The sequence below is a fragment of the Delphinapterus leucas genome, chromosome 19, assembly GCF_059928025.1.
Source record: "Delphinapterus leucas isolate spDelLeu-1000000601 "Yukka" chromosome 19, BTC_Dleu_Yukka2, whole genome shotgun sequence".
Lineage (NCBI taxonomy): Eukaryota > Metazoa > Chordata > Mammalia > Artiodactyla > Monodontidae > Delphinapterus > Delphinapterus leucas.
Genome location: NC_143147.1, coordinates 45,910,112 through 45,930,504, shown reverse-complemented (window position 1 = coordinate 45,930,504; position 20,393 = coordinate 45,910,112). Strand labels below are relative to the sequence as shown.

The 20,393-nt window shown below is 60.0% G+C and overlaps 2 protein-coding genes across 4 annotated transcripts in view; both read left to right on the top strand.

Moving 5' to 3' along the window:
- Nucleotides 1–703: 703 nt before the first annotated feature.
- SPATA20 (spermatogenesis associated 20) lies at nucleotides 704–12,432 on the top strand. 3 transcript variants are annotated; one of them, XM_089901096.1, is made up of 17 exons: nucleotides 704–1,237; nucleotides 1,920–2,038; nucleotides 2,277–2,347; nucleotides 2,462–2,526; nucleotides 2,710–2,864; nucleotides 2,943–3,086; nucleotides 3,174–3,375; nucleotides 3,738–3,868; nucleotides 3,970–4,074; nucleotides 4,298–4,372; nucleotides 4,474–4,683; nucleotides 4,765–4,957; nucleotides 5,288–5,456; nucleotides 5,739–5,950; nucleotides 7,756–7,955; nucleotides 8,742–8,822; nucleotides 8,993–12,432. In XM_089901096.1, exons 1-17 carry the CDS (start codon nucleotides 847–849, stop codon nucleotides 9,161–9,163), a joined length of 2,694 nt encoding a protein of 897 aa, XP_089757222.1. In that variant the 5' UTR covers nucleotides 704–846; the 3' UTR covers nucleotides 9,164–12,432. The 3 variants fall into 3 exon arrangements, with proteins under 3 accessions (XP_089757222.1, XP_022413800.1, XP_022413798.1); XM_022558090.2 differs by having other exon boundaries at nucleotides 1,149–1,237; nucleotides 2,168–2,347; XM_022558092.2 differs by lacking the exon at nucleotides 1,920–2,038 and having other exon boundaries at nucleotides 1,099–1,237; nucleotides 2,168–2,347.
- Nucleotides 12,433–14,300: 1,868 nt separating this feature from the next.
- CACNA1G (calcium voltage-gated channel subunit alpha1 G) overlaps nucleotides 14,301–20,393 on the top strand; it is a 63,930-nt gene continuing 57,837 nt past the window's right edge. The window contains exon 1 of the mRNA XM_089901094.1: nucleotides 14,301–14,972. Within this exon, the coding sequence (XP_089757220.1) occupies nucleotides 14,731–14,972 (242 nt within the window). The 5' untranslated portion in view covers nucleotides 14,301–14,730. The remainder of the gene's footprint in view (nucleotides 14,973–20,393) is intronic.

Genomic DNA, 20,393 nt, shown 5'->3' with positions numbered 1-20,393 from the left:
CTGCATCACTCTTGTCTCCTTCCAGTCCATTCTCCACCAGGAAGCTGGAGGGACCTTTCCAAAATGCAGGCTCATTCCCCTGATTAAAGCCCTTTCACAGCTTTCTTCTGCTCTCATCGGTAACCAAACTCCTGCTTACAGTTCAAGACCTGGCCCCTGCCTTCCTCCTCCGCAGCCTCACAACCTCATCTACCACCTCTCTTCCCTGTGCTCTCTGTCCTGCAGCCATGATGGCTTCTGCAGTTCCTCAGCCCTGACTCACTGCTATGCCACAGGACCTTTGCACATCTGTTCCTCTTGCTTCCCCAGCATTTTCCCCATGCCCTCTCCAGAATCCATCCTCTTGTTTTTCGAAGGCTGCTACACAAATGTGATTTCCTTAGGGAGGCCTTCCCCCCTCGTCTCTCCCACCAGACCAGTTTCCTTGTGATACCTAGTCATGGTACTTCTCACAGTGGGTGGTTGTACATTCATTTGCCTGGTTGTCTGATTGGCTTCTGCCTCCCTCATCAGACTGTGAGCAACACGAGAGCAGGAGCCTGGTCTCCCTCTGCCCACCGTTGTACCTAACAGAGTGCCTGGTAGGCGACGGGCACTCAACAAATGTTGACTGAATGTAGCAAATGAGACATGTGTAAAGTACCTGATAGTACATAAAGTTGGCTCGTTATTATTATTCAGGGAAGGCTTCCTGGAGGGGGTGGGGTTTGAGCAGGACCTTGAGGCCCTGGGGAATCGGGGGTGGGCAGAGCAAAGGCGAAGGTCCTGGCTTGGAGGGTCTGGACAAGCCACACCTTTGCCTCTCGCCTCATTTCTCATTTGTAAAACGGGCTAGGGTTGGATAAAATGACAGGCGGCTCAGAGCTTTCCACGGCCCTGGCATCCTCACAGCCCTCCATCTTCTACTCAGGAGGGTTAACCCCCACAGCTGGTCTAGATCCAGCCGAGTCGGCCCAGTTTTGTGCACAGGCTCGTGTCCCCCTCTCCGGTCTGCAGTCCCTCAGTCGACCACCGGGCGGCGCTCGGAGACCAGCCGCGTGGCCTGCGGTCCCCGCGAAGACGCACCCGCGGCTTGTCGGGTGCCTGGGCCCGCCCCTCGCAGCCTCCCTCCCGCCCTCCCTTCCTGTCCGCGGCGTCCGGGCGGTCGGCCGCCAGCAGCCATGCAGGGCGCGCGGGCCTGGCGGTGCCGCGGCCTCTTGCTGCCCCGCTCCGCGCCGGGCCTCGCCGCGAGCCGCAGGTACGCGCGGGCAAAGGGGCCGCTCTGGGCCAGTCTTCCCGGCGCTGGTCCCCTGTGCCTGCCCGGCCACCTCGCCACCCCCGACCCTGTGCCTACTTCCCTGAGTCCGCTCCTTAGACCTGGCCCAGACAGTAACCCCCTCCTCCCTTCCTCCCCTCCAGCTGCAGGGCTAGCTTGCCCCAGGGACTCTGTTCTGACACCACTTCCTGGAAGCCCTCCTTGAACCCCAATGCTGGGCCAAGGGTCCTTGTCCAAAAGCACCTTGGGCTGGCCTGTCACAGTCCTTAATGCCGCAGGGGCCTGTCATTACTTAGACCTGCCCTACAGTGCCACTGTCCCAGGCTGAGCCCCCTGAGATCAGGGCCAGTTTCTGATTCTTTGGGGGTCATGGGGTGTCTGGCACAGGACCTGGCCCCCCAGAAGTGCCCAGTGGGTGGATGTTGAGTGAGGGAGTCCCTGATGCCGAGTTTCTTCTCATTGCCCCTCACCTGGCCCAGTCCCACACCCAGCAGCCGGCAGCCTCCCTGCCCAGATCACACCCAGGCAGGCATGCCAGAGGGATACCTCCAGCCCAGCCACCCTGGGGTGGGGCCCGGTGAGGGGAAGAGAATGGAGCCGGAAGGACCATTCCACCCACTGTGACTCGCCCTGACCTCACAGTCATCACCATTCCCACCGCCAGGTCTGAGAGGTTGGGGGAGACTAACCTGGCAGAGAGCCCCCAATGAGCCACCTTTCTTCACTTCCCGAAAAACACAAGGGGGAGCGCAAAGGCCACCGTCTCCCCCGTGGTTCAGAAAGGTGGGTTGGCCTGGGAACAGGGGGTTCCAGGAGGGGTGCCAGAGGGCAGGCTGGGGTCAGGTGGGCCTCTGGGGGCGGTGTAGGGGGAGGCGGTGGAGACTCCTCACCTGACCTGCCTGCCCACGACAGGGGTAGCTCCTCCCAGGACAAAGACCGAAGCGTGACGGTCGGTAGTTCAGTGCCCATGTCGGCTGGAGGGAAGGGGAGCCGGACTAACTGCTCTCGGTCCACACCCCAGAAAGTCCCCAACCGCCTGATCAGTGAGAAGTCGCCGTACCTCCTGCAACATGCCTACAACCCTGTGGACTGGTGAGTCCCTCTCCTGATGCCCTCCCGGGGCAGCTGGACCCTCACCCCTCCTACCCCCCCCACTGCCCACACCCGCCCGGGCTAGTGAGTGATGCCCCACCCTGCCGGGCCTAGGTACCCCTGGGGGCAGGAAGCCTTCAACAAGGCCAGGAAAGAAAACAAGCCAATCTTCCTTTCAGGTACTGCACCCACCTTCCCTGGGCTAGGTGAGGGGGGTGGTGGTGGATAAGGGAAGGGTCCCCTGGGCCTGGGGGCCTCCCAGGAATCTACAGGCCAGGGCCTCTCTGGCTCAGCTGCGGCCCTTTGGCTGGCCCCCCTCTGACCAGTCACTGGTCCCCCCTGGCCCCGTGACCCCATTCCAGTGGGGTACTCCACCTGCCACTGGTGCCACATGATGGAGAAGGAGTCCTTCCAGGACGAGGAGATTGGCCGCCTGCTCAGTGAGGACTTTGTCAGCGTGAAGGTTGACCGGGAAGAGCGGCCCGATGTGGACAAAGCGTATATGACCTTTGTGCAGGTGAATGGTCTTCCCTTGGAGGAGTGGTTGCCCGTGCACGTGGGGCCGCTGCCCTCACCTTGGCCCTCTCTCCGCCAGGCCACCAGCAGTGGTGGGGGCTGGCCCATGAGTGTGTGGTTGACTCCCAGCCTCCAGCCCTTTGTGGGGGGCACCTATTTCCCCCCTGAGGATGGCTTGACCCGAGTTGGCTTCCGCACAGTGTTGATGAGGATACGGGAGCAGGTGGGTGTGCGCTGGGGAGTGGGGGGCCGGGGGGGTCAAGGGTGAGGGAACGGTGCTGACCTCCAGGTCTGCCCCTGCCTCCCATAGTGGACACAGAACAAGAGTCCCCTGCTGAAAACCAGCCAGCGTGTCACCGCAGCTCTGCTGGCCCGGTCGGAGATCAGCATGGGTGACCGCCAGCTGCCACCCTCCACTGCCACCACGACCAGCCGCTGCTTCCAGCAACTGGATGGGAGCCACGATGAGGAGTATGGCGGCTTCGCCGAGGCCCCCAAGTTCCCCACGCCAGGTCAGTGCCCGCTCCAGCCCCGGCCTGGCCTTCTGAAGCCTGCCCTAGTAAGTGACCTCCTGATTCTCGTCTTGTTTAGTAACCTCCCACTCTCCTGTCTGGCCAGGGACCCCCTGAGCCCCAGCCTGTCTGTCAGTAGCTATCTAGTGAAGCCCTGACTTGTGGTCTTAGCAGGGACCCTCCAATGCTGACCTAGGTAACGATCACCTGTCCTGTGGGTTGACCTCCTGACCCTCAGCCTGTCCAGAGAGACTGCCTGTTGAGTGAACCCCTAACCCTAGCCTGGCCAAAGTCCTGATCACCCAGATCTCGGCCCCTTTGTCCTCACCGGTCTCTCACCCGCTTGCTCTCGGTGTCTGCAGTGATCCTGAGCTTCCTGTTCTCCTACTGGCTCAGCCATCGGCTGACTCAGGATGGCTCTCGGGCCCAGCAGATGGCCTTGCACACCCTGAAGATGATGGCCAACGGGGGCATCCGAGACCATGTGGGGCAGGTGAGGGGGGGCTAGGCATTCCCTGGAGAGGGCAGCAGGCAGCAGCGGGGTGGGGACAGCAGCTGGGATCGGCCTCCAGCCCCATGTTCCTCCTGGCACAGGGCTTCCACCGCTACTCCACAGACCGCCAGTGGCACGTCCCCCACTTTGAGAAGATGCTGTATGATCAGGCACAGCTCACGGTGGCCTATTCACAGGCCTTCCAGGTGACCCCTGATCCCAGCCCAGAGCAGAGACCCAGCCTGTCCACCTAACGCCTGGCTGCCCCTTTGCAGGGTTTTCCTGGTGACTTGAGGCTCTCCCTTAACCTCACCCCTAATTCTCTCTCATATGTCCACTACCCAGCTTCCCTCCCTCCCTTCCTGGGAGAACGCTGACTGCCCCTTGTACCTAGTTTCCTCTGCTTACAGCCTCCTTCCTTCCCATCAGATCTCTGGTGATGAGTTCTACTCTGAAGTTGCCAAAGGCATCCTGCAGTACGTGGCTCGGAACCTGAGTCACCGGGTGTGTGTCCACTAAGGCAGGCGGGTCTGGCTGCGGGAGGGCTCGGGGCCTCCACTGGCTGCCCTGAAGGCTGGGGCCAGCCAAGTCTCCCCTCCCCACAGTCTGGAGGCTTCTACAGTGCAGAGGACGGGGACTCGCCCCCGGAGCGGGGCATGAGGCCCAAAGAGGGTGCCTTCTACGTGTGGACAGTCGAAGAGGTCCAGCAGCTCCTCCCCGAGCCCGTGCTGGGCGCCACCGAGCCTCTGACCTCGGGCCAGCTCCTCATGAAGCACTATGGGCTCACGGAGGCCGGCAACATCAGCCCCGGTCAGGTGAGGACAGCTGGGTCACGGGAGGGGTCCTGGAGCCAGACAGGCAAGTGGACTCCTTCGGACAAGGGCTGTTTTCCTCAGGACCCAAAGGGGGAGCTGCAGGGCCAGAACGTGCTGACCGTCCGGTATTCACTGGAGCTGACTGCTGCCCGCTTTGGCCTGGAAGTGGAGGCCGTACGGACCTTACTCAACTCAGGCCTCGAGAAGCTTTTCCAGGCCCGGAAACATCGGCCGAAGCCGCACCTGGACAGCAAGATGTTGGCGGCCTGGAATGGTGGGGTGGCTGTCTGAGGCCTGATCCGTTTATAGAATTACCCTTCATAAGGGCCCTTATGTATGACAGGCACCTGCTAAACAGTAATTCTTCCTTTATCAGGTTCATTGTTCTTAATTTACAAATGAGCAAACTGAGGCCTAGAGAGTTACGGTAATCCACCCGAGGTCCCACGCAGGGACAGGAGCCCAGCTCTGCCTGGCGCTGGAGCTCAAACTCTTACCCGCTTACCCTGTTGCTCCAGGGAGGTGTCAGAGCTTGGGGGGTTGGGATGGACATACCGGGAGGGCCCCAGCCGGCGTCACAGCCACTCGTGTCTCCTACCTCCAGGACTGATGGTGTCTGGCTTTGCCGTGACCGGGGCTGTCCTGGGCCAGGAGAGGCTGATCAGCTGTGCCGTCAGTGGTGCCAGGTTCCTGAAGCAGCACATGTTTGACGTGGCCAGTGGCCGCCTAATGCGGACCTGCTATGCAGGCTCTGGGGGGACCGTGGAGCACAGGTGGGGGGCCGGACAGTCCAGGAAGGCTTGCCTCCCTGGGCATCCCATGCTTTTCTCTCTTCCCCTCTTCTCTTCTCCGGGTGGGCACTAGTCCCGGCTCTGCTTTCTGCCTGCTATGAGCTCTTAATCTCCCTGCGACCATTTGGTCGTCTGGGAAATGGGCTAACGGGACCTACCCAAGAGCTAGATTTTGAGGGTTAAACAAAAGCACGTGAAAAGGGCCTCCTCTGTGAAAGCTCCTCTCTCCCTGTCCTGTCTCCTCCCCAATGCCTGTCCCCCCAGCAACCCGCCCTGCTGGGGCTTCCTGGAGGACTACGCCTTCGTGGTGCGGGGCCTGTTGGACTTGTACGAGGCTTCACAGGAGAGCGCGTGGCTCGAGTGGGCTCTGCGGCTGCAGGACACGCAGGACAGGCTCTTCTGGGACTCCCGGGGTGGCGGCTACTTCTGCAGTGAGGCTGAGCTGGGGGCTGGCCTGCCCCTGCGTCTGAAGGACGGTCAGTGAGGATGTGGAGCTGGCCTGGGGTCCTGGACCCAACCGGGGCTTGGTTTTTCCCGGGGGGGGCATAAGTGCAGTGTGGTGGTGAAGGGCCAGCATGGGCAGGGGCCAGGCCCTCCTGGGCTCACATCTTTACCACTCATTAACCGAGTGACATTGGGCTGGTCTCGTTGCATTTCAGAGCCTCAGATTCTTTTTTTTTAACGAATCAATTAATTAATTTATTTTTGGTTGCGTTGGGTCTTCGTTGCTGCGTGCGGGCTTTCTCTAGTTGGGGCGAGCAGGGGCTACTCTTTGTTGTGGCGCGTGGGCTTCTCATTGCGGTGGCTTCTCTTGCTGCGGAGCATGGGCTCTAGGCGCATGAGCTTCAGTAGTTGTGGCTCGCGGGCTCAGTACTTGTGGCTCGTGGGCTCTAGAGCACAGGCTCAGTAGTTGTGGCACATGGGCTTAGTTGCTTCGCGGCATGTGGGATCTTCCCGGACCAGGGCTCAACCCTGTGTCTCCTGCATTGGCAGGCGGATTCTTAACCACTGCGCCACCAGGTAAGTCCCCTCAGATTCTTAATATGCAAAATGGAGCTAATGTTGGCATTCCCTTACATGGTTGACATGAAGATTGATGTAGCTATTCTGTGAGCATGCTTAGTGGCAGTGTGGCATGCCTAGATAGATTGAACAAGGCCAGCTTCATCCCTGCCCTCATAAAGCTTACTGTTCAGTAAGGGAGACAACTAACAGACGGTAACATTTAAAGCAAAAACACACACACAAATACGTAGTTAAAACTGTGAGTGCCTTGGAGAAGTAGGAGCTGCCCACCAGGTACCCTGTTCCTGACTTTTCTCAGTGGCATCTAGCATCACCTGACACCTCTGGTCTGTTAATGGTCTCTCCCCCCACTCAAATGTAAGCGTCTTGGAGGCAGGATGTTGTCACTGCTTTATCCCCAGGATCTAGCGCAGGCCTGGTACATAATTAGGTGCTCAATAAACGTTAGCTGAATGACTGAAAGGGCCCTGAGAGAACAACGGTGGGGCCCAGCTGAGCCGGGGAGTCATTTAACCAAGGGCTGGAGGGCAAGATGGGGCCGTGTGATCCTGGAGGAGCAGGAGAGGGATTTCAGGTGGAGGGAACAGCCTGTGAGAGGCTCTGAGTGGGCAGCCTGTGCCCTGGAGGACAGGGCGGGCAGAGGTCAGCGTGTCAGGGGAGGATGCCCAGGTGGGGCTGGATCCCTGCAGGGTCTTGTAGGTGTGGCAAGGAGTGGAAGGCTCTGGTGAGTTTTGAGTGGGTTGTGATTTGCTCTGGTTTAGGTTTAAGAATGTTACTCGGACCGACGGTGGAGAAGGGAATGGGGGCAGGGGAAACAGGGCGGCCAGGTACGAAACCGTTAGTGGTGTTGGTCCAGGCAAGCGTCAGCAAAGACCCAGACGAGGTAGAAGTACGAGATGGGAGAAGTGGTCAGGTTGGATCTATTCTGGTCACAGGCCCTGCAGATTCACGATGGATTAAAAGTGGGAGGTGAGGGAGACGGAGGGAGGGGTAGCGATGGAGGTATCAGCAGGGAGATCGGGGAGCCTGGGAGCCAACAGCTCAGCCTGGAGCAGGTGGAGTTGAGGATGCGTGTGAGCGCGCAAAGGGTCAGTAACTGCTGGGGTCAGCATTACACTCTCAGACCTGGGGCATGAGCCGGCGGGCAGGGACTCCTCTACCCCATCCCTCCAGCTGCCCTGGCCGCAGTCCTGGAGCAGGGTCCTGGGACCCGATGACCCTCCCTCTCAGCGCTTGCCCCCCATGCACCCTGCAGACCAGGATGGTGCGGAGCCCAGCGCCAACTCCGTGTCAGCCCATAACCTGCTTCGGCTGCACGGCTTCACAGGCCACAAGGACTGGATGCACAAGTGTGTGTGCCTATTGGCCGCCTTCTCTGAGCGCATGCGCCGTGTCCCCGTGGCGTTGCCTGAGATGGTCCGCGCCCTCTCAGCCCACCAGCAGACCCTCAAGCAGGTGGGGCACTTGGGCAGGGACCCTGGGTGGGAGGGGAGCCGGGGCTGCAATAGAGACATGGAGTGGAGTCCCTGGGGCTGTCCCCAGAGCTCAGGTCCATGAATGTGTGGCCCTGTGTGAGTGTGTGCATAGGTATCTCTGAGGGAATGTCTGTAAGGCTGCTCTGTGTAGGTGGGGGAGTCTGTGTGAGTGTGTGTCTGAAGCAGGCCTCCGGCACGGACAGGTACCTGTGTGAGGGCCTGTGACTGGGGCTGTCAGAGGAAGGGGTTAAATATGGGTCCCTGTGGTTGCTGACGTGTTTCTCGGAGGCTTCTGTGTGCCTCTGTGATTCTCTGGGTGTCGGTGTATTTGGGTCAGCGGTACAGTGCGTGCAGACATATGCTTGTCTGTGTGTAAGTCTCTATGTGTTACTGCTGTGCGTGTGCCTCTGGTGTGTGTGACTCTGGAGTGGAGGCCTGTGACTGTGTGCCTGCCTTTCTGAGTGTGTGCTGGTGTGAGTGAGTGAGTGTGCCCCGCGTTCAGGCTAGCCTGCTTATACTTGCATGTTTGCCTATATATCTCTGCCTGTGTGTGTGTGTGTGTGTGTGTGTGTGTGTGTACGTGTTCTCACCTGCTGAGCAGTGAATGCGATGCGGCCTCCTGGCAGCTGGTCTGGGGGATGCTGAGCTGAGTCCCCATTTCTTCTTAGGCATATAGGGTGGCTGGCAGGAGGATGGGGAAGCCCTGGCAGGTCTGGGTCCAGCCCCTCTGCACCTGCCACTGGAGTTACCTTTCTGTTCTGGCCAGATCGTGATCTGTGGAGACCCCCAGGCCAAGGACACCAAGGCTCTGTTGCAGTGTGTCCACTCCATCTACATCCCTAACAAGGTTTGGTCTGTGAGCCTGGCCCCACCCTCTTCCTCCCCTGCCAGGGCCCCCTCCCCTCCTCAGCTCCCCAGTATCTCCGGCTCCTTTGAAGGCCTGGGGAGAAGACACCCACTAGTGGGCCCTGCCGGTGTCCCAGTGCCCCCAGGTGACCCTCTCTGCCACTCTCCCAGGTGCTGATTCTGGCCGATGGGGACCCCTCGAGCTTCCTGTCCCGCCAGCTGCCCTTCCTGCGTACCCTGCGACGGCTAGAAGACCAGGCCACTGCCTACGTGTGTGAGAACCAGGCCTGCTCGATGCCCATCACCGAGCCCTGTGAACTACGGAAACTGCTACATCAGTGACTGCCTCCCCGACCTTGGGCTGGGGCGGAAGGTGGAGCTTCCCAGCTGGCCAGAGACTCAGGCCCTGCAGGGCCCCGCAGAGCCTGCGGCCACCCCTGAGCACACTGTCACCAGGTGACCTCGGCCGTCCTCGCTGCCCCACCATGGGCACCCACTTACCCTGGAATAAACCTAACAACGTCCTGCGGGAACCTCAGGGCCTCAGCCTTGCTTATAAGAGAGGGGCCTCGGGCTCCAGCATGGGAGCCAGCGGCCCAGGTCCCCTTTTCTGGGAGCCCCTAGCTGCCCCCTCTGCTTCCTTGGATTCCTCTTTCACCTTCAAAGGTCACCAGGCTGACTCTGCCCCGCTCTATGGTCATTGCAACCTGAGTGAAGCTCGGGTCAGGGGACCAGTAATGACCACCAGTGGTGTGGGTGTGTACTTGCATGGGAGGGGAAAGGCCAATCCTTGCCCTCAGGCAGGGTTAAGAAAGGGGCCTGCCCTCCCTTCCCATTGTCTCCTCCAATTTTAAGCTGGGGAAGAGGCAGGGGGATGCTTCATATAAGGTTTTATTTTTCATGGAATTTGCATATGTTCTGGTCCGTTATGGGAGCTGCTCTTATCAGGACCAAGGACATTTCTTTTGGGGTATCCGTCCAGCCCCCAGCCTTCCTGCAGGAGGTCATATGGTCCATCCCCCTGCCTTCACTTAAGTCCAGGGAAAGAGTTTTCTTTCATTTGGAGCATCTGTTGGGTTGGAAGTCCTTCTCCAAACCTGAGTCCTTCCTGCTTTAGGGAAAGCCTCTGCCTTCCTGTGATCTCCTCCTGTTCCCTCAATGTTGGGAGATACTCACAAGCCCCATCCTTGGCACCCAACATCTTCATAGGCCCTGGAACCCCCACCTAGTTTTCACCAGGGGGAGGGGACTGGGAAGCATGCTTTGGGAAGGGCAAGTGTAGGATAATGGGGCTGAGCCAGAAGAGGCCGCTAGAGATGAGATTTGAACGGGGCCACTGCTTGTGGGGACATCAGCAGTGGGGAGGAGCGGGGCTGGAAGGAGCTAGGAGACTGGACTGAATCACTCCAAGGTCTGCTCAGGACCACAGCCACCCCCTGCACACTGTCAATCATAGCCACATACGGTCAACGGGACCTGGGTCTGGGCAGCTGGGCCCTTGGTGCAAGCCACCGGCGCATCTGGGGAGGATTAGGGCTCCAGCCAGCAAGGTCAGCCGTCCCCTTTCTGGCTGGGCCCTGTTCGGCCTGGCCAGGAAGTCTGGGGGCTGGGCAAGCAGAGCCTGATCTGGTGGGCAGTAAGGAGGGAGGGTGGAGCATGGTGAAGCACAGGTGGCCTTTTTGGCAGCCCCAGCCCTGGCTTTGGAAAGGTCTAGGCAGTTTGCAAAGCCCTCTTGTCCATTGACCCTCATGAATGAGGTGGCAAGGCAGGTACCTTTGGCCTCATATGGATAGATGTTCAAGGCTCAGAGAGGGTAAGAGCCTGGCCTGAAACCGTTCAACATATCTCATTCTTTCTGGGGTCTTCAGCGTGCAGTAAAGACCACTAAGCCTTCCTCTTCCCCCAGGAGGTCCAGCTGTGAAGGAGGGTGCGTTTGGTGTTTTCTGCCCCTCCATCCCATCTTCCTTCTGCTCTGTGTCTCCTCTTTTCCTTCCCCTGGTATCAGGCATGCGCCTGACAATGGGATTTAGTAAATGGGTTCAGAGGAAGGAGTTAGGGCCTTAAAGTGTTAGTTCTCTTGGGAGTGCTTGCATTTTCTAAAGAGGGCAGGGCTGAGCATAAGTCTTGCTCAGATGTGGGGTTTTAAGTCTTCAGCCTCTCCTCTCCTTTGCTGGTCCCTCTTGTTCTGCTGGTAGGACTGTCCTGGAGGAACTGTGGGCCAGGGCCATTGGAGACAGGGCCTCATAGTTTGGGCGGTCACTTAAGTAATTTCATCACCTCCTGGAGCCTCAGTTTCCTTATCTAAAAAATACCACCCAACTCCCAGCTCCCACCTAGCCACCAACTCCCAAGGCTGTGAGTTGACTAAATAGGACAGTGTATCATTGCTGAGCAGAGAGCATCACCTATGGGAAGATTCTCTTAGTTCCTGAGGGAGCCATCCTGGCTGTGAGGGAGGTGTAAATGGGAGTGGGCTGGAGGGGCTGGTGGAGCAGGACCTATATGGGTGTTCTCCCCTAAAATCAGAGGAGATCTTAGACAGCTCTTATACCAGCTGCGACCCAAAGAAAGGAATTTCTTATCCCTCCCATTCCCCCTGTCTGCCTGAGGTTATTTATTCATCTAACAGAGATTTATTAAGCACCTACTATGTGCCAAACTGGTGAGCAAAATGGACATAGTCTCTGCCCTCAGGGAATATAGAGCCTAGAGGGGAAGAGAACCATTTCCTACAAATACAGACATAAGCCCGGGCTGGGCCAAGTGCTCTGAGGTTATGGACTCTGGGCTGATCTAGTGCTGTGTCCTCAGCACCTTGGCACTTAGTAGGCACTGTGATACTTGCTCAAAGAAGGCCGCCCTGAGGAGGTGATGTCAGAGCTGAGTCTTGGAGGGTGGGAGTTAAAGATGGTTTCATGGCTCCCTTTGCCTTCTTCGTGGGTCCTGTCTCCCTCCTTACCTCCTCCACTCAGGCCAACGGTGAGCATCTCTGACAGGGATATCAGAATCTCCTGGTGTCCCGCACAGGGGTCAGGGTGCCTCAGGTGGCCCTGAGCACTGGGATGATTTGCTCAGATGGTGCATGTATCTGCCTCCCTTTTTGCGTATGTTCTAGAACTGAGTTCAGCCCAGAGATGGGGGTTGGGGGTTAGGGGGTGGTCTGGATGGTGGATGAAGGTGTGGGGCCTGCTGACCATCAGGAAACCTGACCATTGGGCTGGGCAAGCCTCTCTGGCCTCATTTTCCCCTCTGTTAAGAGGGAATGATTAGAGTCATTACCTACGGTGCCAGCCGTGGGGCCTCTTGATCCTGTCTGGGAAGGGCAGGCCACTAGGCAGACTGCGGACCAGCGAGAGGGAAGGTGTCAGACACGAGGGCAAACCATAAATAGGCCCCTCTCCCAGAAGACCACTGAAAGTTCAAGACTGGCGCGGGCACACGCGGAATGAGGGCAGAGACTCCCGCCAGGAGAGAAAGGCACTTAAGGGAACTGCTCATTAGCATGAAATGCAAATGAGCCCGGCCTCATTTGCACAAGTCGGCGCAGGATTCGGCGAAAGGGCAACCTAGGAGGCAGAAGCCGCTCTGCCCTCCCTACTGCACTCCCCGCAACCCGCCCGGGAGGGGGCTGAGACACGCGCCCCACTCGGCGGGAGCCGTGGGTGGCGCAGCCCTAGGGGAGCAAAAAACGCCAGGGAGTCGGGGGTGGGGGTGGGGGGATGGCGGGTGTAGGAGGTCATCCGGTCCATCCCTCTGCCTCTCCTCAGTGGCGTAAGTGGCCCCGAAGTCTCAGGAGAGGGAACTGACTTCCTTGGTTCCGTTGTGTCTACCTCCCGCAGAGGTGGGGAAGCGCTTCCCGACGTCTTAATCCTCGATGCCCTCCCCGCCCCACTTCACCCCAGCGCCCAGAACCCCGCTCCCGGGTACCCACAGCCTTTAGGGGTAGAGCTGGCGGCAAGAGGGAGCTGGGGCGCAGAGATCCCGGGGACTCAGGAAGGAGAGGCGGGAGGAGGGCCGGGGTCCACGTGCGTGCGCGCGCGTGGGTAGCAGCAGACCATCGAGGACCAGCTCCTGGTAGGGTGGAGATGTGCAAGGAGAGTAGCCCCGCCAATCTCCTGTCCTGCGGACAGCCTCCCCTTAAGCTATTTTGGAACTCGGGAATGAGAAACTGAGGCACGGAGTGGGGGCTTGGTGGAACTTTGCAGGTTAAGAGTCGGCAAAGCCCAGATCTATGCTTCTACCTCCTCCCACACACTCGAGACCCTGGCAGGTCCCCTCGCAGGAACATCCCTCTGCTCCGCAGCTGCTCTTGGAGATCCGGGCTCTGGGTCCGGCGTGACCTGCCTGGGGCCACGTGTTCAAGCACGAAGCCCTCTCCTGAAGCTCAGGAGTGTCAACATGAGATCAGGGTCAGAGGGTTAGAGTTAGGAGATTAGGGTCAAAGCCGCAGAAATGGACCTGGGAGGAGCAACAACAAGCTCAAGAGGTTGGTGGAGGCCACGCCCAGACCTTGATGCCTCAGCCTTCCCTGGGCTCCGCCCGTTTTCCTAAGACCAGCCTCCTCCAGCCTGAAGCCCTACCCCCGGGACATCCCGCTCCGCTCGCCCCTTCCTCAGTCCCGCTCCCAGGCTCAACTCCAGGGTGGGATATTAATCGGGTAGAGACCCAGGATTTCGCTCTAGGACCCTGGTCACACCCCTCACACCGGGCTGTCTGCCTTCCTTCTGCACCGGGCCCGCCCAGAGCTGAGCCCCGCCCTCCGGCTGCGGTCCAATTCTGGGGTCTTGGACAAAGGATGCCCGGGGGCCGGCGGCGCTATCCCAGGACCCCGCGCCAAACACTCTGATTCCCTGGGGCTCCCCCCAGAGGAGTCCCAGAGCCCCCACTGGCCAATGAGAAAGTGGGTTCGGTCTGGGTAGCCGTCTAATTGGCTCCAGTCTTCGGGAGCGGACACCAGGGCCAAGGGGAGGGGAGAGGGGCGGTCCCGGGCTTTGGGGTGGGAACCGGATTCCAGCTGTGGCTCTCTCCCCGGTGCCCCCGCCCGCACTGCCACGGCAGCCGGCCAATGGGAGTGCGGCTCGGGGCCGGCGGCGCGCGGCGATTGGCTGCGAGGCTGGCTGGGGAGAGGCGGGGCCGAGGCTTGAAGTTGGAGTGAGGGATCCAGCTGTGGTGTGCGCCGGGCTCCTCGCCGCCGCTTTCGCTTGCTCGCTCCGCGTCTCGGCCGGAGGAGGAGGCAGTGGTGCCGGCGACAGCTACGGCAGCGGCAGCCACCGCGGCGGCTGCGGCGGCGGCATCTCCGCCTCCACCCCTGCCCGGGACGGCCCCCCACCACCTCCCCGCCCCTCCTGGACCGTGAGCCCGCCGCCGGGTGGAGAAGGGAGCCGCCCCCCACCCCCTCCAAACCCACCCCCAAAGAGATTCCTCCTCCCCCCCCCCCGCCGCCGCTGGCGCGGAGCCGGGACGATGCTGACCCCTTAGATCCTGCTCCAGCTGCGCCGCGGGAAGAGGGGGCGCCCCTCCCCGGCCCCCCTCACCCTCCACCCCCCTTTCGCTCTCCCCCTTTTGGGGCCGCTTCGCCGAAGGTAGTGCCGAATCTGGCGACCGGAGCCTGGGCGCGAAGCGAAGAAGCCGGAACAAAGTGAGGGGGAGCCGGCCCGGGGGGGCCCAGAAGCCCTGGGGAAGCGGGACTCGCGCCGGGCGGGGCTTCCCTGCGACCCGGCGCCCCGCGGGCAGCATGCCCCTGCGGGCAGGGGGAGCTGGGCTGAACTGGCCCCCCCGGGGGCTCAGCCTGCGCCCTAGAGCTCCCCAGATGCGCCCCCGCCGGGGCCCCCCGGTTGCGTGAGGACACCTTCTCTGAGGGGCGCCCCTTGCCCCTCTCGAAACCACCCGGGGCCCCAGCTGGCCAGAGGATGGACGAGGAGGAGGATGGAGCGGGCGCCGAGGAGTCAGGACAGCCCCGGAGCTTCATGCAGCTCAACGACCTGTCGGGGGCCGTGGGCCGGCCAGGGCCGGGGTCGGCGGAAAAGGACCCGGGCAGCGTGGACTCCGAGGCGGAGGGGCTGCCATACCCTGCACTGGCCCCGGTGGTTTTCTTCTACTTGAGCCAGGACAGCCGCCCGCGGAGCTGGTGTCTCCGCACGGTCTGTAACCCATATCCTCCGGGGCACGACTGCCGGGCTGGGGGGCCGCAGGGGGGCGGGCCGCGCCGCCTGAGGGGACCAAAAGCCAGGTGAGTCGGAGAAGTGAGCCCGGAAGGTGGGCAGATGAGAGGGGGGCTGCAAAGGAGGGTAGGGGGCTTCGGAGTAGGAGCGGAGACAGGAGCAGGTTTGGCTGATACCCCAGGCGAGCCCCACCTCGGTACCCACACCTCAGTCCTCCTTGGGGGGTTGGGATCCAGGCCAGGAAAAGAGAGGAGACGCGCCCCACTGGTGTGCAGCTGGATGCTCTCCAGATGTGGGCAGGGGAGGGTCGTCATCCTCCAGATGTGGGGAGCTTCGGGAGCCTGGGAGCTGTATTCCGCCCGCCGCCGGTTAGCGAGCTGGGTTTGGTTTCCGAGTTTGGGGGGTGGGGTGGGGAGGAAGCTGCGGGGACGGGGGAGGGGGGGGACCGCAATCTCCTGGGTTTCCCTCCTGCCCCAGCTCCAAAGTTTGCGGTGGATTCTAGGGTCTGATTCCCCCACCCCACCCCATCGGCACCCGCCCCGACCTGGTCCTTGAGGCTGACGTTTTTACTGCCCCTGAGGGAGACGTTGGGGGGCGGGGACCAGGTCCTAACCCCCCACCCCCACCCCGCGGCTTGGAGGCACAATGAGGAGATTCCGGCGGCGGCTGATGTCAGGGGTGCAGAATGAGAAAAAGATGTGATGGAGGAAAGCCGTCTGCCCCCAGAGCCGGGGTAGAGACCCTTTCAGTAGGAGCCCAATGCTCAGAGTGCCTCCGTTTTCCCCAGTTCTTTATTCAATGCGGGGTGCTTAAGGTTGGGTTGGGGAGTTTTGTACCACATTTTTTCTTGTGGAGGGAAAGGCTGGCAGGAGCTTTGGCAAGCGGGGGATGGGATTAAGCCGGTCCAAGCTACCCATCCCCTTTCTATGGCAGTGCTCCCGCCTGATTACAGAGCAGGTATGGGAGACCGCAGCCTTCCAAGAAAGTATTGGGGGGACAGTGAGACTCTGAGCCGGTTCACTGGGGAAGACTCGGGTCCAGCACCCCATGTGTACTCCTTGGATAGGTTTGTGGAATGCAAGCCCCACATCCCAGGGAGATAGATTTAGCACTGCCCTCTATCCTGTGCCCCGTCATGAATTGCATGGGAGACCCCAGCCCCCTAATCCCCACGGCCTCTCCCCCTTAGCCCCTAGCACAAAGCACTGCTTGACTAATGCCTAGCTCCAGGCTGCGTTAGGTCCCGCCACTGCCAGAAGGGAAGGGGGGGGGGTACGCTGCCATTCCCGGTCTTGACAGCTTCTCCTGGCACTTTCCTCCCAGCTCAGAGGCTCTTTTGGACTCAGGGTGGGAGACGTCGGGTCTCCCTTGTAACCCCTAAGAGCCCAACCGGGACTCTGCTTTGGGGAAGGGGGGGGAGCTTGGCACCGCCCTCACTCTGCAGCTCTGCTGCCTCTAGTGCGCAAAGCAGGGATGCGAGCTTGGGTCCCCCCCCAACCCCCATCCTCTACACCCTGTGGGTCTTTAGGAAGCTCCCCTTGTCGCACGCTGTCTCCATCCCCCGCCCTCCCTTTCTCTCTGAGCTGCAGAGATAGAGGGCTGCCTCCAAGGTGTGTGGACCGGCTGAGCTGGAACATCTTGCCCCCCCCATCCCCCCACGCCCCCACCCCCCCCACCCCCTCGGTAACCCCAGGCCACTTTCTCAGGGGTAGAGATGGGGAACAAATGTCTCTGAAAAGAACAGGCTCAGGGCATCCCTCCTCTCTGCTGCTAATCACCCACCCTCTCCATGAATGTTAAAAAGCACCAGACCTGTCCCCTCCTTCTCAGGAGCCCCCCGGGGGTGTGTGTGTGTGGTGGTGGGGGACTGTGTGTAGAGAAATCTCCTCTCTCTTTTCCCTCCAAAACAACACAGACCTCTTGGCTAGCATCTCCCCACCTGCTCTATCTTCAGGTGCTAGTGGATGGTTTGGGGTCAGATTCCTTCCTTGAGGTGTTCTGAGGGGGGCAATTGGAGAGGGCTGGAATGACAGGAGAGAGGTGGAGGCCCAGTGCTCATCTTGGGAGTGGGGGAGCAGGCTTACCTCTAGGGTGGTGGGAGTCTGGGGTAAGGGGCATTAGCATCACTGGGTCTGGACAGCCCGCTGAGCCTGGATTGGCTGAGGATGGGTGGAGAACAATTTCTTGGCAACGGGGCTGCCTAAGGTGTGCCCTCACCGCTCTCACCACACCCATGTACCAAGGGGAACCTGTGTTTTCACTGCCGGAGGGGTTCTGGACTGACTCTTGGACCTCAGTCTTTCCCTCTCTCTTTTTGGTATCTGCGAGGCTTCCCTTGGCTGCACCTCTGGGCCTGAGGGACGTAAGGACACCTCCCCTCAACGAACTGAAGCTAGTTAGGCTCTTCTTGGCGTGCTTCTCGGCCCCTTCCTCTCTTAGCCTCTTTAAGAAACCAGGTTTCCTAGAGAGGAGATCTAGACCCAGGTGGGAAGTGGTGTGTGAGTGTATGTGTGTGTGTGTGTGTGTGTGTGTGTGTGTGTGTGTTGGGGAGGGAGGGATGGCAGCAAAAGGAAGGAGGGGCTCGGAAGAGGTACTGGGGAGACTGGGGGTTCATGGTCAGAGTCAGAAAGGCCCCTCCTCCCAGGCTGTAGGGGAGGGAGTGTGTTGGACTTTGCAGTATGTGTTTCTTCAAGTGTGAGGGAGTGCGTTTCCCCTCCCGGGAAGGAGATCCTGAGCATTCCCTCCCGGGCTGTTGTGTCACATCTGGAAGTTTGTGTAGGAGTTTCTCCAAGCTCCGAGCCCAGCACAGCTTTTTCTCATTTGGAAATCACAGGCTGGCATTTGGGATGCCGAGAGGGGGAGTGGGAAGGGGGCCAGAGGGGGAGAAGGGGGCCTGCCGGGAGTGGGGGGAGGAGAAGGGGGAGGCCTGGACAGCAGGAGCCCCAACGGCTTCCAGGAGTGAGAGTGTGTGATTGCTGCGCGTCTCTGAGAGTGTGTGCGTCTGGAGGGGAGGGGGCACCCGGACTCTCTGGCGCTTTCCTCGCCACCGTCCCAGTGTCCCAAGTTCCCCTGTCTCTCTTACCTAGGGAGAAATCTCCATTTTGGTCCTCAGAGGAAATGGAAGGGGGGTGTTCTTCCTGTCTCCTCACCAATTCCCTCCTCTCATTTTCAAACCCAAGGCTCTCCAGAGGGAGTTCTGGGGAGGAGGGCTGGGGCTGGAAAGCTGAACTGGGCTGAGGGAGCCAGAACACCTCCTGGCACTCTTTCTGTCCAGGCCCACCTTCCTTCTCGGCCACATACACCCTCTGCTCCACCGAACCGTCAGGGGACTCCCCGTCACGGAGAGTGCCAGTTGGAGCCATTCCTGGGATTACCCCCACCGCACAGCCCCCCTTCACCCCTTGCCTCTGCTCCCGCCCCAGCTCTCACCCCGCCCTGCCTGCCTCAGCCAGGATGGCGACAGACACAACTGCTCACACACGCAGACACACACACACACACACACACACACACACACACAGAGTCACAGACGTTTGAATCAGCTTTCTGGCCTATTTCCCCTCCCAAAGATTCCAGCTCTCTTGTGTCTCTGTGTCTCTTGTCTCTGTCTCTGGGTGGGGCTGGCTGCCTTTCTTCGGGCTGCAGTTTTCAGTTCAGCTGGAAACCTCCCTCCCCACACACCCACACTCTGGAGCGGTCTGCAGCGGGCAGACCACCGGGAAACAGGATTGTGGGAGTTGAGTGGGGGGTGGTGGTGGTGGTGGTGGTGGTGGTGCTCAGCTGGGGGAATCCCCTTTTCAGCCTCCCTAGCAGGAGCCCCCTCCTGAGCCCCTAGATCTCACCTCACTCTGGGGAATGCTGAATCCCATAAACACCAGTCTCTCCGGGGGTGAATGAGGCAAGCACCCCACCTTCCCAATGAGTAGTAGGAGGCCAGGACTCCTGGGTCCAGGCCCTTTACCTCTTCAGCGCTCTTAGGTCTCAGATTAGCAGGCTCCTAGCAGAGAATGGGACAGCTGGGGGGCCTGCTTCCCTTCTCCGTCATGCTCTGCCCTGAGCCCCCATGCCCCTGGAGGCGGTCCAGCCCTCCTCCCTCCTCTTTCTACCTTCCTCTCCCTTATAGCTGCCCAACTAGGCAAGGGCTCTAGATAAAGCCCCACAGAGAGGACTAAGTGCTCAGATAACATGCTCTAGTTCTCTCTCCTGGAGGGAGAGGAGGAGGAGGGATGGAAGTGGGGTTCCTCACCCTGCCATTTCCTTTTTTCTCTGCTTTTGATGGTGGGTTGTGGGGAGACGAAAGATCCTCCCTTCTCCTACCCACCTCCCCCTTTGGGATCCACTCCAGCCCGGACAGTCACCATAGCAACAGTAGACATGTGACTGCACAGGTCTCTCATAGTCACTATGGCAACCAATGTCCCCCATTCCCTTGGTTGCCATGGGGATTTGTCACATGGTTCCCCCCCAAGCTGATAACCTGTGAGTCTCCCCGCTTACCCTTCCCTGTGTGAGGACAAGACAGCAGCCTGGGCAAGGGGAGTCCATATGTGGGGGGGGGGTCCCTTTAATTACCATGGCAACAAATCCACACCACCTGGTGACACATCTTCCTGTTGTTATGGCAACAGAGGAACATGGCACAGTGACATACGGCCATATTCCCAAGGAAATGAGCCCTACCTTGAGAAGGGTGAAAGACCCCCCCCGCCTCATTAATTATTCCTTAATTCAGATTGTCCCAAATTTTTCTGTGCCTTGGTGTTTTCCCTGTCCATTTATGTTTACCTATAGGGGAAGGGGAGAGGTGAGAGCAGCAGGATGTACCCGGGAGTAAGGTGACTCGCCAAGAGGGCTCTTGAGAAGGGGTTTCTGTGGTCAAGAGCTGGAGGTGGGGTTGTTTGGAGGCAGACTCTGGCTATAAGAAGCCTCAGTGTGAGCATGTGTAAGGTGGGGACAGACAGAGGGACAGCACCTTTATGGTGTCACTCCCCCCCCCCACACCCGTCATCCTTTCTTCGCTATTGAAGCAAACAAGGTGGGGAAACGGGACGGGCAGATGCCTCTGGCTTCTAGGCGGCGAGGCTGATTGGCTGACTGACTCTTCATTCACTCGCTCTTCCCATGTAGCGGTCACCTGCTACACGCCAGGCACTGCTCAAAGCTCTGTAGGGGCTTGGGTGTAACAGAGTGCCCGTGCCCCAGCGAGGGAGATGAGACAAGGGCACAGATGACACTGCCCTTACAGGGGTCCAAACAGCTGTCCCGGGAGCCCCCCTTCCCAGGAGAACTACCCACATGCCCCTGCTCATATGGGTCCCCTCCAGAACCCTCTTCCCTATAGAGGAGAGGAGGGGGCTAGGTTGGGGAAAGCAGGCCAGTTCTTGAAGGTAATCGTGTCCTTCCCCTTTTCA

Bases quoted from the DNA above. Each gene is read 5' to 3' on its own strand.
- SPATA20 (XM_089901096.1), top strand. From the start codon at position 847: ATGACAGGCGGCTCAGAGCTTTCCACGGCCCTGGCATCCTCACAGCCC. The intron at 2,039-2,276 runs GTGGGTTGGCCT...TCCACACCCCAG, and splicing joins CTCCCCCGTGGTTCAGAAAG to AAAGTCCCCAACCGCCTGAT. The intron at 2,348-2,461 runs GTGAGTCCCTCT...TGCCGGGCCTAG, and splicing joins GCCTACAACCCTGTGGACTG to GTACCCCTGGGGGCAGGAAG.